The following is a 12,620-nucleotide window of genomic DNA, read 5'->3' as shown; positions in this document are numbered from 1 at the left end:
TCCCATAAAAATTTGCATACAACAATGCAAAATTTCACATGGAAAAAACACATGTGAAATTGAATCCCCATTATGGAAACGGAGCCTTTGGGCCTATCTCCATTAGATGCAGTGCAATGCGGCTACATAGCCACATCGCACCGCGGGTGTCCTGCGCCCCATGCATGGCAATGCATGCATGCTGCAGATTCTCGCACGGTCGCATCCGCTCGATGTCTCCTCCAATACACTTCCGCATCAGCAGATGCAGAAGTGACGTGAATGAGAGCAGAAGTGATGCGCCTAGGTAGCCGCACTCTCATTAGTTCTTAGTGGAAACGGGCCCTGAGACCCGATGTGATGTGAACTGACCCATAGATGTGAACTGACCCATAGGGAAACATGGACATTTCCTTCACCTGGGCTGCACAATTATAACTGTAACAGCAACCTATTCAGTGTAAAAGGACCCTTAAAGGGAACCTGAAGTGAGTAAAATTATTTAAAATAAACACATGACGGAGCTGCAAATGAATAGGACGTACTTAACTCACCGTCAGTTCCTCTCAGAAGCTCACCATTTTCTTGTTACAGTAATCCCTTCCAGTTCTGACAATATTTTGTCAGAACCTGAAATATACCAGTTGCTGTCAGTTATATATCAGCAGCTGTCAGTTACAACTGAATGTGCAAGGTAATGTCCATGTTTCCCTATGGCTCAAGTGGGCGATGTTACAGTTTAACTGTGTGCTGACCAGGAAGCTGTTACGGGGTAATGGCCATTTTTAAAATGGAGGACGGAGAATTCTATTGATCACAGTGGACAAATGGGACGCAGGAGAAGAGAAAGTGATTGAGGCGTAGATTACACGGGAGGTAAGTATGACCGGTGTATAGTGATTTTACATTTTTATTTTCAGTTCAAGTTCTCTTTAAAGGAGTACTGTAATGAAAGAAAAAGTTTAACTTACCTGGGGCTTCAACCGACCACCCCCCGCCCTCCCCGCAGACGTCCTGTGCCCGCGCCGGAACAAGCCTATCCTTCATACCCCCGCCGCGGGTTGCTTCTGGTTTTTGCGACTTTATTGTCGCAAGCCACTGCACCTGCCCCAGGTAAGTTAAACTTTTTTTTTTTCTACATTATAGGACTCCTTTAAGGTGGCCAATAATGATTTAATTTAGTAGATGATCGATAGTTTCCAGTTGCCGCTATCATCAGTCGTGCACACTAATGAGCAAAACAATGACGGCTAATCAAATTAATGAGATCGATCGAAAAAACAGATCTATCCCACTAATCTGATTGGATTGTCTAATATGTTTTCATTTATTAGTGTGCATGATTGATCGTTTGTGATTGATTGTAGTGGCCATTGGAAATGATTGATTATCTGCCGGATTGGATCATTCGTGGCCACCTTTAGGGTTGTCAGTAACTAACAAGTCAGTCGGAAAGTTATAGAAGGGAGGAAACAGAGCAGAGAAAAGTTGAAAATGAATTTTTAATTATTAAGAACGTTAATGATCAAAACATTTTCCCAAATTACACAATATTATATAGTAATGAAAATTAGTGAATAAGATACAATACTAATGCTTTTAAGTTGATGCAGCAAAGTCCCCGTTATCTGGAACCGGAAGTCGCCACTAACCGGCACGCCTGAGGGGATTACAGGGACTTTGATTTTGGGGTATAGTATTTACAGCCTTTTAAACACCTATGGAGCCTCAAGCGATGTCTTGCAGCCTTCCCCTTGCTCCCAGCGGGCTCCTACCAGATTCCGACATTTGTGCACGGCTCTCGGCGTGTCATGTGACCTAATGCGGGTCACATGACAGAGGAGAAGACTTAAAGCCGCTAGACAGAAGAGAAAAGCTGAAAAACATCTCTGGAGACTTGGTGAATTTTTAGAGGAGGGGGTTGTTCCTTTTCGGCCAGTAAACACATGTATGGGGCATCAGGCAAGCCCCAATGGTGCTGGATACTGGGTACTTTTTGTTTTTGGGGGGGGGGGGGGGGGATCAAACAAAACTCAATTTAATGAGGTCACACAAAAAGAAAGGATGTACAGACATCATAAAAATGCAACACATTATTAGAAAAGCAACAGTAAAGGTAGAAAATACACCATGTTATACAATAGTAGTTGAACCACGAGACAATCCTGAACTGGCAAGAATTGGCACATAGTCCTGTGCCGCCAACCAATTATACCACATTTTTTCACATTTCCCAGCAGCACCCCTATGTGCACATAAGGGATGATCAATGAGATGCAAATTGTTCCAAAAGTATGCAAATTTTTATGCAAATATATGCAGGTTGAAAAAAACCAATCAATTTAAACCTAGGTTTAAATTGATTGGTCCATTTTCAAGCTGCATACATTTTTCCTCATTTGTAGAGTCAATTTTCGGGCTACAAACAAATATCTAATGTATTTTTAGGACTATAAGACTCACCTTTAGTTTACAGGACAAATACCAAAAACCAATGCATGCATGGTGAAGGGGAATCCTCTGGATTAAGCCCCTTTGTACCTCATGGGCCCTTGTACCTTTTGTGTCTCCGTGTCCTCCTCTGTCCCCCTTGTGTCCGCCTCTGTCCTCCTCTATGCCCCTTTGTGTCCTCCTTTGCATGGGCACGGTACATGGAGGCCCCGACGTTGCGTTGGGTTGGAGGTTCGTATTGGCAGGCGTTCACAGGTCAGGAGGAACAACCTGCATTTGGACTATAAGATGCAGTGACTTTTTTCCCCACTTTTGGGGAGAAAAGGTGAGTCTTTTATAGCCCAAAAAATACAGTAATTACTGCTACTGTACAAATTTTATGCAGTTTGTGCTTGAGCTTTGCACGTCAGTAAAAGATAAAAAAAAAAATTCTGTCAGATTTTTTAATGCATTTTTCCTACATTGCAATTATTCATCAATGAGGTAAAAATCTTAGTGAACTGTCATGCAGTTTTTCAATTACAGTTTTTTAATTACCTAACTATTACAGCGTGTGAAAATCATAGCGCATTCGGGGAAAAGAAAAAGTCTAGAACAAGGGATGGGGTGTTGTACTGACCCTTTATTTTAACTGAATGTGTATTTCCCCCATGCACAGCTGGCTGGGTTCACGTTTTCTCCATCTGTAACTTTTCTGTGCAGGTTTAATTCTGTTTGTTGGAAAGCAGTAAGTGTTCCCTGCGTCCCCTGTATTTTCTTCAAGCATCCTTCACCAAGCATAATGGCCTTTCTGTGGATGCAGTGTATTTTCCTAGTTCATTTGTAAACCTATAATTCTATGTAATTCTATTAATACTTATTATTCCAAATAACAAGGCATAATCAGAATAAGAGGATTACCCAGAAAGACGGGTTTTTGTCATTTTCAGACAGATTACTTTCCCCTAGGTTTCATTGCCCCCTGTGAAGCAGCATTCCTTATGCTTCCTGTGTTCAAAAATATCCTCAAAGCCACCATATTACTATTATTGCACCTTTTAGTGCACAAGTAAAAAAAAAATGATGTCTGGCCTGAGCAGCATATCCTCGCTTTATTTTACACATAAATGTTTGCATACAAATATAATTTTTTCATCAAATGATTTGCTTTCTAATCTGGATTGCCTGTCCTGGTGACATAACAGCAGTATTCTGTGTCAGCATTGCGCTGTAATGAATGTAGGAGGGAGGTGGACAGGCGGCCACATCCAATTACACAAGCCCTGACGAAGACAGGCGTTCCTGTTGAAACGTGTTGGTAAAGGATTGGCTAATACAAAGCATACTTCTGTTATCTCCACATCAGCTATTGGATGTGAGCCAGAGCCGCTCTGGACTGTATACAGTCTTTGGCCGAGAAGACAATTAAAGGAACACTATCGATTGAAATATTTTTCTCAATTGAGATAGGAATTGTTTGGGAAGTGCTGCTAAGTACTGGTGTATACATTTCACTGCGAACCTCTTTGTTTATTGTTATCAAAATACTTTCACACTTTACTGATGCCAAAACTGATGGCAGAATAAACCATGAGGGGAGGGGGAATTTCCCTCACACTTTGTCTGTTAACCGTGTGTGTGTGTGTGTGTGTGTGTGTGTGTGTGTGTGTGTGTGTGTGTGTGTGTGTGTGTGTGTGTGTGTGTGTGTGTGTGTGTGTGTGTGTGTGTGTGTGTGTGAAAGCTCTCAGCAGCTGCAGCTGCTGTGTCCTGTGTCTCTGACTGAAGTGTCTGAAGAGAGCAGAGGAAATGTAACTTGTTATAAACATTTTTAATTGACACCACAGCTTTTCATATTACAATACTACAATACTCCGTAGTCTGCGTCAATGCACAACCAGTGTTGCATATCAGATACCCCTTCTGCAATTGATTTATTCCAAATAAAGCTAAATCCTACACTCAATAAATTAAAGCTTTTGCCTCTGATATTTGGGATGAAAGGTGGGAAAATGTTTACACTACTTAGACATTAGTTGTACATGTAATTTTAGGGCACTTGGGTATCGGTAGTGTTCCACTTGCGCAGTTTACGCGCCGAATCCGCACAGTTTCTCCGCAGGCACATTGCGCAAGGAAACTCTGCCATAGGGAAGAATAGCACCGCCGGCCAAATCGCTTGCGTTAGCGATTCGGCAGGCATTTCCATCTGAATTGATGTGAATCCCATAGCCGTGCATGGCACGGCTATGGGATTCATCTGCGTACCCGCAGACCCGGAAGTACCATCGTGCATCTTGCGGACGCATGCGGCACAATTGGAAATGAGCCCTTATAGTAGCTTGTCTAGGAGTGATACTCACAAGCATAGGTTATCAAATCGGCGCCGGCTATACCACTGTATAGGCACTGTATAGTATAGGCAGATGGGGAAGACAATCCTGTCCCCACTCAGGATAAGAAGTCACTCTCTGTAGTCTCAAGAAGAAGAGGATGCGACCCTCCACCAAGGGGGGGATGAACAAATGGAAAAAAAAACAATGGTAACAGAGGTGCCAGTAAAGTATAAAAAGTTTAAAACCAGTTTAAAAGGGAGGTGCCAAGACCGATACGAGACTCCATTTATTTGCCAGAGGAAGTGGTTTAACCACGAAATGCGTCACATTTGGTGTTCCTTTTTATGTAAGAAATACATTATTTTTGTGAAAAGAGCCAATTTGTGTCCGACTACCTGTAAGTAATTCCACCACTACCTCCCTTTTTAAATTGGTTTTAAACTTTTTATCCTTTGTTGGTTCCTCTGTTATCATCGTTGATTCCGATTGGGGTAAAGTTTAATCCTGGATTAATGTTTCTCTTTCCTCTCTGCTGGCTGACAGCCTATCATGAGATAAGGAGAGAGGTACTAATCAGGCAGCTAGATGTTGCTGAGGAGAAAGTGATTCCCTATGAATTAATGCAGCAGATATTTTCCTATTTTATTTTACTAAAACTGCAATTTAATTTTTTCTCTGCTAATAAATATGGAATAATGTTCAATGAAATCCACATAAAAACATCTGCTGGATCCCACTCTGTGTTTGTCATCTGGGGGAGGTGTTGAAAGGAGATAGCGAGCTAAAGCATTGCTTGTGACAATATAACGCATCTCTGCTCAGAGTATTGTTATAGCTGAAATATCTTCTTCTGTTTCTCTATCAGAAAGAATGGTTTCAAGACAATGGAGAATATTTATAAAAGTAGCAATGCAGGTGATTAACCTTAATTAGCCTGTTCATCACATCCATTGCACTGCCTGCTGTGTTGTGGAGAATTAGTGTAATTCACTGGAGAAGCAGGTTTTGTTGCTGTTTATAGAAACTCGGGTTACAGTTAATTCTCCAGCATTAATTTGATGCTTTGAATTGGTGAACTGTTCTCTATGGGCCATTAATGTGGGGAGAGGAGAGCCATTTAGTAGCCATGTAGTCAGTAGTGATGGTACTGAGGCTGAAGCTCAGCTAAATCCAGTATTGAACAAGGCATTGTAGCACTTTTCATGTTAAAAATCTCGTGAAATTGTGTTTGCCTGCAGCTGTGTTTCCATCCCCTTGAGAACTTGAAGTTGTGTTGTTTTATTATTATTATTATTATTATTGTTGTTGTTTAGTAATTATACAGTGCACACTTCTTCCGCAGTGCTGTGTCTTGTCACTTATTTATCCCTCAGAAGGGCTCGCAATCTAATGCCTGCCATAGTCATACAGTGTGTCTATGTATGTACCGTAGGCTAGGGCAAATTTTAGGGGAAGTCCATTAACTAGTCTGTATGTTTTTGGGATGTGGGAGGAAACCAGAGTGTCCAGAGGAAACCCATGCAGACACGGCGAGAACATACAAACTCTATGCAGATAACCTTGGCTGGGATTCGAACCGGGGACCCGGCGATGCAAGGAGAGAGTGCTAAGCACTATTCCACCATGCTGCCCTGTGTTTGCCTCCAGTTGTGCTCCTATCCCCATTGTGAAGCTGTGTTTACCTACCGCTGTACTCCTATCCTCCTTGTGAAGCTGTGACCCTGCACAAGTACACAGCTAGTGACATTACAGCCATTGAACCTGCACAAGTACACAGCCAGTGATACAGTCCTTGACCTTGTACAAGTACACAGCCAGAGAATTTACAGTCATTGACCCTGCACAAGTACACAGCCAGTGGGGTTAGTCGCTGACCCTGCAAAGCGCACAGCCAGTTAAGTCAAAACATGCAATGCATTGTTTTTATTTCAGTTTTGGCTAAATTGTTGCTACAATCCATGAGTCAGTTTACCGACTGCATCCAATGCATCCACTGCCTATGGATTATCACTTGAGATTACAGCTATCCAGGGGTGGGCGCAGTATTGGACTTTATTGGAGCCTCTGTCAAGCCACTGCCCAAGTAGGACCTGCAGACATGCAGTTGCAGGGGTGGGAATTTAGTTGTTCACGCTTCTGCATTGGGTAGTTAGTCTGCTTTGTGAGCAATAACCATGTTCTCCGGATATGCATTTCAGTAGTCTGTGTGGATTAGCCCTTATGCAGAAAACAAAACAAAAAGAAACACAAAATCAGAATGAGAACTAGATAAGGAGCCTTTTCAGAATCAGAATCAAATTTGTATGGGAACTAGTCAAGAAGTCTATTTATTCTTCTCACTACAGTTTTAATTTAAGCAGAAGAAAATTCCAGCCTTCCAGATGATTTGGTTAAGCCACAATGGCCTAAAAATCCTCGCAATTTGCCTATGGCTAAACGGCCAGGATATGCAGAATGGGTAGCATGTCACAGCCCACACTATGTATAAGTATGGAGATGGAATAACTCAAGTCACCATTCGGACTGAATCGTAGAGGTCAAGTAAATGAAGCAGATCTCCCGCTGGAAACTTCTCCAATATCCAGTAACAATATAATTTTCCTTGCGCTGCTTGATTAATTTCGCTTATTATTTCTGTCATCCTAGAAATGTTACACATAGGTCACACTTGCTTGTGGGATTCACTTCCAATCGCTGGCTTGTTTTACTTTATTCATATCTAATCTAATGAGTAGGTGCAGGCAAAATTACATTTTGTTGAATATTAAATGTGCAGCCTGTAAAATATCATTATAAACTTACACTTTTTCCCCTAAGGAATCATTTCATTAAAGTGACACATGGCCTGGCAGAGTCCGCATTATGCTATCAGATTTTGTAGTCTAATGTTCAGAGATCTGTATTTCTGGTCTGTGAATTGGCTTCCTTTGAAGTCTATCTCCGTATCATGGAACTTGGTGGAAAATAAACCCTGTTTTAAACATTGCATTTTTATTCTCTTTTCTTAGAATTGTCAACCGGTTAAAAATTTTGTTGATAGAGACCAGGACGGCTTTGACTTAGTGTTTCTAATGATGTCTCTACGCTATCAAGGCAACTATACATGTATTGCAACATATGGGGACAACGGAAGGATTTATAACCTCACCAGAACATTACACGTTAAAGCAATAGGTAAGAAAACCTCAAGCATGGATTGTCAGATCATTAAAGCACATACATACTGTAAATATACTATGCGTTTGATTTATAAGTACGGTATATGCCCTAATATTACCTTATTTGACTTCTGAAGCTACAAATTCCATTAAAGGTGCCCATTAACGGTACAATTTTTCACTAAATGTGATCTTTCAGTGCAATTTGAATGATCATAAGTAATATGAAGGCAATTATCGAATTATCACGTTTATTGAACGATTCTTTCTTCAAATACGATCATATTTTCCAACTTTCAGATCGATTTTATCCTATAAAGCAATCGACCAAATAATCGTTCTCTATCGATTGCCTTCATAAACAGCAAATTTTCTATACAATTCAATCATAAAAATTGCATCCAAAGATCGCATTTGATGAAAAATTTGTACCATTGACCGCTTGCCGACCGCGTCACGCCAATAGGCGTGGCCGCGGCGGCAGCCCCAGGACCTGCTAACGCCAATTGGCGTAAAGTCCTTGGGGATCGCAGTACAGGAGATCGCACGCACGCTGCGCGCACATCTCCTGTTAGTGGGCGGAGCGGAGCTCCGCCTTCAGTCTCCGAGCGGTTGCCGCTCGGGAGACTTTTAGACGGCGGAATCACCGTCTAATTACATTGTACAGCGCTGCGATCGGCAGCAGCGCTGTCCCCATGGGAAACAAGAGAGCGATCGGCTCTCATAGGCAGAAGCCTATGACAGCCGATCACCGTTATTGGCTGGCTGTGGGGTGGGAGGAAGGGAGGGAGGGTAAAACGTAAAAGAAAAAAAATAGGCAGTTTTATTAAAAAAATTACAACATTTAAACAAAACAAACAAACACTGGGGGGGAGGGGGGCGATCAGACCCCACCAACAGAGAGCTCTGTTGGTGGGGAGAAAGGGGGGAAGGAATCACTGGTGTGCTGTGTTGTGCGGTCCTGCAGCTTGGCCTTAAAGCTGCAGTGGCCTTTTTTTTATCAAAAATAGCCTGGTCTTTAGGGGGGGGGTAAAGCCCATGGTCCTCAAGAGGTTAATGGGCACTTTTACGCAAATTTTGATGAAACTTTTTATTTTCCCTATTGTTTGGCTGACGAATGCTTCTGCTTCACTATGTATAATCTTTCTGTAAAAAAAATTGAGAGATTGTATCACAGACTGAGCTTTCTGGGAGGATTGCAACTAAGGTCGCATTCACAGTGGGAAGTTATGGTCGCGCGTTATAAAGTCTTACCGCACTGCAATGTGAATTCTATGGGCTGTTTACCAAGCGACGTTAAAGTCGCATTAAAAAATTGTTGCGTTGTGGTAACTCACTGCTTGCAGTCCCACTGTGAATACAGCCTAAGGATGGTCAGTGAGATGCAAATAATTTCAAGCTGATGCAGGATTATGCAAATGTGTGCAGCTTGGAAATGGAACAATTGAATTTTACCTCAGCAGGGTTTGATGTGGTCATTTTCAAGCTGCATAAATCTCCTTACCAAATTTGCATAATTCTGCATCAGCTTAAAATGATTTCCATGTCATTGACCATCCCTAATTGCAACCTCCAGCTGTAGTGCGAGAAATGGCTGTAGAAGGATCTCCTGACCAGGTACTCGGAGATGAATGAAGATAAAATGGGGTCCTAGGTAAAGAAGTAGCATCAGCTCCTTATGGTCTTTTTGATAAATGGAGGTACAAGAGGAAAAGAGAAGGTAATCGCTAGGCCCCTTAACACTCACTAGCCTCCAGGCAATTGCCTAGGTTGCCTTGTGGATGATCTTGCTCTATTTGTCTGGCATCAGCTGTAGAAAGAGCTTGGGTAAGGGCAAGCTGTGCCACTGAATGTCAACGTCCCCATGAAAATAGGTCAAGCCTGGTTTTGGGCTTTAAATCTGTATTTATTTTGCAATAACAAATTATATGACATAATATCATTGACTTGAATGAATATGCTCACATGAAATAAAGATAAAGATTTAAGACCTCACATAAAGGTGAACTATTATAACTATGTATTTATAAAGCTCTGACATTTTGTGCAGTACTTAACATGGTACAATAAACCGTTCATGCCACTAGCTGTCCCTCAGAAGAGCTCAGAGTCCTATCCCTGACATAGTCTTATACTAAGGTCCTAACCATAGTATAGGCAGGGCCAGTTTTAAGGGGCATCCAATTACGTTATCAGGTTGTGTTTGCAATGCGGGAGGAAACTGAAATGCTTAGAGGAAGCCCTCAAACATGAAGAAAATATATAAACTCCATTTAGGTCACGACCTGGCCGAGATTTGAGATTGTGACCTAAGCACTGCAAAGTGGCCCCTCTGACATGCTATGCGGCTAAGCTTGAAAAAACTCCATGGATTAGGGAATCTGCAAAAATTCCATTACTATAATTGAATGTCCCAGTTATCATTTGAGATGGTTACTGTGTGTATGGCTGTCTTTTAGTGTGAAGAAGTAGCCTGCATGCTTATTTTTTCCTATAGTTCTATTCTCTAGATGTTCGCAGGTTCTGCATTACAGGTGGGATAAGACTGCAGAGACAATAGGGCCCACAATCAGATACCTGCATGTGCAGGAATGCTCCCTAGCCCAATACTATTCTGTAGCAAGCCTTTATTCATTATAATACCTCCTGCCCCAAACTATAGCCGCACTGTACCCATTCATCAAAACATCCAATAACTATTGGATGTTACAGTCCTGCCCCCAATCCTGCTGTCGGAAGAGGGTGAATTGTGAATGCACAACACCCCACAATTTGGGATCAGCACTTACTGTTATCCATTTTGACAGATGTCCTAAGGAATCTGTTTTCTGTTTCCATTGCCCATTCTGTGACATCAAATGACAACAGTACAGTCATCCAATGTATGCAGTGCAAGCCATTAAATGGACTGGGCATGGAATGCAGATTACAGTTCTTAGTTTATAACCGTAATCTTTTTTTTTTTTTTAGATGCAGCGTCTTCCTTATTGTAATTTGGGTGGGCCTTGTCATAGGTATTTCCTCCACGCTAAAATACTGTCTAGTGGACATTTTTAACTAAAGTACTGTATACATTTTGTTTCCATTTTTAATGCCACAAAAACCAAAGAAATGCTGCCTGAGCTTTCCAATCTCTCTCTTTCCTCATGGCAACCAAGATGGAGTGGAGCATGAAGTTCCTCTAAAGGAACGTTGTCGTGTGCACTTCCAATTAAAATTGAAACAAAACTTGCTTACCTGCATTGCGTATGAAAGATAACGGCACTGGAGGCATTATTTCATTCCCCACTATCCAGACCGCCATGTATAGTGGGGAATGAAATAATTTGGCTTCCGGTTTCGGCTTCTGACACCGCTGAAGTTACTTCCTGTGCCTGCTATAGCCTTAATTCCTATTACGGCCTATGGTGGCGCCGGCTGCGCCCAAATCTCCTGTGCTGGTTTCAGCGTGTTCGCCTGCATTACCATACATTTTTTTTTCTCCAATTCTCGCCCACTGTTTCCGAATAAATTATAGGGGTTGATTTGCTAGTTGCAGTAACACAATGGAGACAAATGCAAGTGAATCATCTCAATCTTGGACCAATCTGTTTTAAGTCTATTACCTGTTCCATCAAAATACCTCAAGCACTTACAGTGTGAACCAAGCCTGAGAGGATTCTGGGAGTTTGAGGTGGGGTTTTGATGTTTAGGCAGGGAAGAACAACAGGATGAAGAGAAGGAATGACAAAATGTAGATGGATTACATATATTGCTAATTAGTCACCATATTTGTGTTTAAAAAGGCTACAAAGCAGCATCTATAGAGCTGGCAATGCTGTATAGCAGAAAAACTTTTGATTTTACTTTGTGTTTACTACTTTACTTTTATATTTTCAGCTTCTCCCAGGTATGAGGAGCCACCTGTAATGACAACTCCAAATGATAAAGTTACTTTAGAATATGCTCCAGGTATGTTGAACATCCTTCCTTCCACGATATTGGTATTCTCTACACTGCTGTATTGTAATTGTATATGTGACTGTTTATACCCAATGTTCTTAAAAAGACACTGAAGCAAAAATAAAATGATATAATGAATTGTATGTGTAGTAAGGATAATTACTAGAACATTCGTAACAAAGAAAATATTATATTTTTATTTTCAGTTATATAGTGTTTTTTATAACATTGAATCATTCTCGAATATTTGCAGTTTACACACTACTCTGCTTTCTAAATGATTTTACAGAGCAGGCTAGTGAACTATTGACCTGCCCTTTGGAGAGAAAAAGAAAATACAGCGACTGACAGTTGAGATAAAAGCTTCAGAAGACAGAGCTCTCTGCGACTTTGAAAGTCGTAGAGCTCAATGGCTCTTTTGCATAGATAACTGGAGTTTCTTAACTCTTCCTGCACTGTAAACAATATTAGACTTATGTCTCTGCTCCTAATGTTTTATTTCTTAGCTGTACTACACATACAGATCATTATATTATATATTTTTTTCTCGCTTCAGTGTCTCTTTAAAGAAAGGCTCTATGCTAGGATGTGAAGTAAAAAAGGCATTAGCAGGTTTTTGTGTGTTCTTCACCCCTGCTGAGTAATATGTAAATTAGGGAGTATGTGTTTGTCATATGTTCAAACAAGTATGCATTTATTATAAGAAGATTCTTACATCGATTGTGATTCACAACTCAGCAGGAAATCAATTCAAACATGGATAAGTCAAGCAAAGCTC

The 12,620-nt window shown here is 41.2% G+C and overlaps 1 protein-coding gene across 11 annotated transcripts in view; it reads left to right on the top strand.

Annotated features, from left to right (window-relative positions):
* Positions 1-12,620, top strand: part of IL1RAP (interleukin 1 receptor accessory protein) — a 337,672-nt gene that overhangs the window by 270,074 nt on the left and 54,978 nt on the right. For all 11 annotated transcript variants that reach the window (XM_068281196.1, XM_068281203.1, XM_068281194.1 and 8 more), the window contains 2 exons: positions 7,751-7,916; positions 11,780-11,851. In XM_068281196.1, the coding sequence (XP_068137297.1) occupies positions 7,751-7,916; positions 11,780-11,851 (238 nt within the window). The remainder of the gene's footprint in view (positions 1-7,750; positions 7,917-11,779; positions 11,852-12,620) is intronic.

This window comes from Hyperolius riggenbachi, chromosome 4 (genome assembly GCF_040937935.1).
Source record: "Hyperolius riggenbachi isolate aHypRig1 chromosome 4, aHypRig1.pri, whole genome shotgun sequence".
Taxonomy (NCBI): Eukaryota; Metazoa; Chordata; class Amphibia; order Anura; family Hyperoliidae; genus Hyperolius; species Hyperolius riggenbachi.
Note: the sequence above shows the minus strand (reverse complement) of the source record. Positions and strands in the feature narration are given on the sequence as shown.